This window comes from Eimeria mitis, genomic scaffold (genome assembly GCF_000499745.2).
Source record: "Eimeria mitis Houghton genomic scaffold, Emh_scaff316, whole genome shotgun sequence".
Lineage (NCBI taxonomy): Eukaryota > Apicomplexa > Conoidasida > Eucoccidiorida > Eimeriidae > Eimeria > Eimeria mitis.
In genome coordinates, this window is record NW_013571502.1 from 5557 (window position 1) to 7385 (window position 1829).

General features: G+C 22.5%; 1 protein-coding gene across 1 annotated transcript in view; it reads right to left on the reverse strand.

Annotated features, from left to right (window-relative positions):
• Window positions 1-1005, reverse strand: part of EMH_0007600 (uncharacterized protein) — a gene marked incomplete at both ends in the record, with an annotated part of 1212 nt that extends 207 nt beyond the window's left edge. The window contains 2 exons of the mRNA XM_013498071.1: window positions 228-464; window positions 979-1005. Coding sequence (XP_013353525.1) covers window positions 228-464; window positions 979-1005 — 264 coding nt within the window. The remainder of the gene's footprint in view (window positions 1-227; window positions 465-978) is intronic.
• Window positions 1006-1829: the final 824 nt, after the last annotated feature.

Here is a 1829-nt window from a genome sequence, read left to right on the forward strand (position 1 = left end):
CAGCAAAGACATTGGGCATCTTCTTAAGGCTCCCTTTTGTATTCATCACAGCACAGGTAAGCAGCAACTCCATCGAGGGTTTAGGGTTTAGGGTTTAGGGTTTAGGGTTTAGGGTTTAGAGTAAACCCTCAACAACCCCTTCCTCCGTTCATTTGCTGCAGCTAGAATGCCACTGCTGCTGCTGCTGCTGTTGCTGCTGCTGCTGCTGTTTCTACTGCTGCTGCTACTGCCGTTACTGCTTTTGCTGCTGCTGCTGCTACTGCTGCTGCTGCTCCTGTTGCTGCTGTTCCTGCTGCTGCTTCTGCTCTCCTTACTACTGCTGCTCTTCCTGCTGCTACTGCTGCTGCTGCTGCTGCTGCTGCTGCTGCTGCTGCTGCTGCTGCTGCAGGTCGTGTGTGTGTGCCGATTGATTTGGCGGAGTTGGATGACTTCGATCCGCTGCGGGTCCCCACGCTCAGTAAACCCTAAACCCTAAACCCTAAACCCTAAACCCTCAAAAATTCTAAACCCTCAAAAACCCTAAATAAACCCTTTGTTTGTTTGTTATTATATTATTATTACTATTACTATTTTATTATTTATTTTGTTTTTTATTTATTTTGTTTATTTTATTTATTTTATTTATTTATTTATTTTATTTATTTTATTTATTTTATTTATTTTATTTATTTTATTTATTTTATTTATTTTATTTATTTATTGAGCGAATAAATTATTTATTAAATTAAAACTGAATGAATAAACAAATTAAATAAAAATAATTAAAAAATAAAATAAATTATATAAAACAAAATAACTAAATAAACAAAATAAATAAAACAATAAATTATACATAAAACAAAACAAATAAATAAATAAGTAAATAAACCAATAAATTATATAAAAAACAAAACAAATAAATAAATAAATAAATAAATAAAATAAAAAATAAATTTATTTATTTAATTTTATCTACCTGTTGAGATCATATAATTTTACGGCGCAGTCGTCGCCGCCAGTAGCCATAAATCCACCTAAAAATAAAAATAAATAAAATAAATAAAATAAATAAAGTAAATAAAAAAAAAAATAAATAAAATAAATAAAATAAATAAAATAAATAAAATAAATAAAATAAAGTAAAACAAATAGAAGAAAGTAAAATAAATTAAATTAAATTAAATAAGAATAAAATAAAATAAATCAAAATCAATTAAAATAAATAAAAACAAATTAAAACAAAATAAAATAAAATAAATAGAACAAAATAAAATAAATTAAATTAAATTAAAAAAAAAAGTAAAACAATTTATTTTTTTTTCTTTTTACCCTCTCTATGAATACTGCAGCGCCAATTCGTTTTATCATTAAATATAATAAAAATAATATACAAATAAAATTATAAAAATTAAAAAAATAAAAAAAATAAAAAATAATAATATATATACAAATAGAAAAAACAACACAAATAAAAGAATAATAAAATAATAAAATAATAAAAATATTAAAATACAAAAAACAATAAACTAAAACTAATAAAACAATAAAAATAAAAAAAACAAAAATAATAAAAATAAAAAAATAAAAATTATAATTTTATTATACAACAGCTGCAAATGGTTTATTATTTTCATAATAAAAACAAAAACAAAAACAAAAACAACAAAAATTATAATAATTATTATATTTATATTTATTTATATTTCTTCCTTTTTGTTTATTTTTTTTTATTCATTTTTCTTTAATTTTTCTTTTTTTTGCATATATTTATATGAATACGAATAAATATGTCTCCGGTTTTTTTTTTTTTTTTTTTTTTTTTTTTTTTTTTTTTTTTTTTTTTTTTTTTT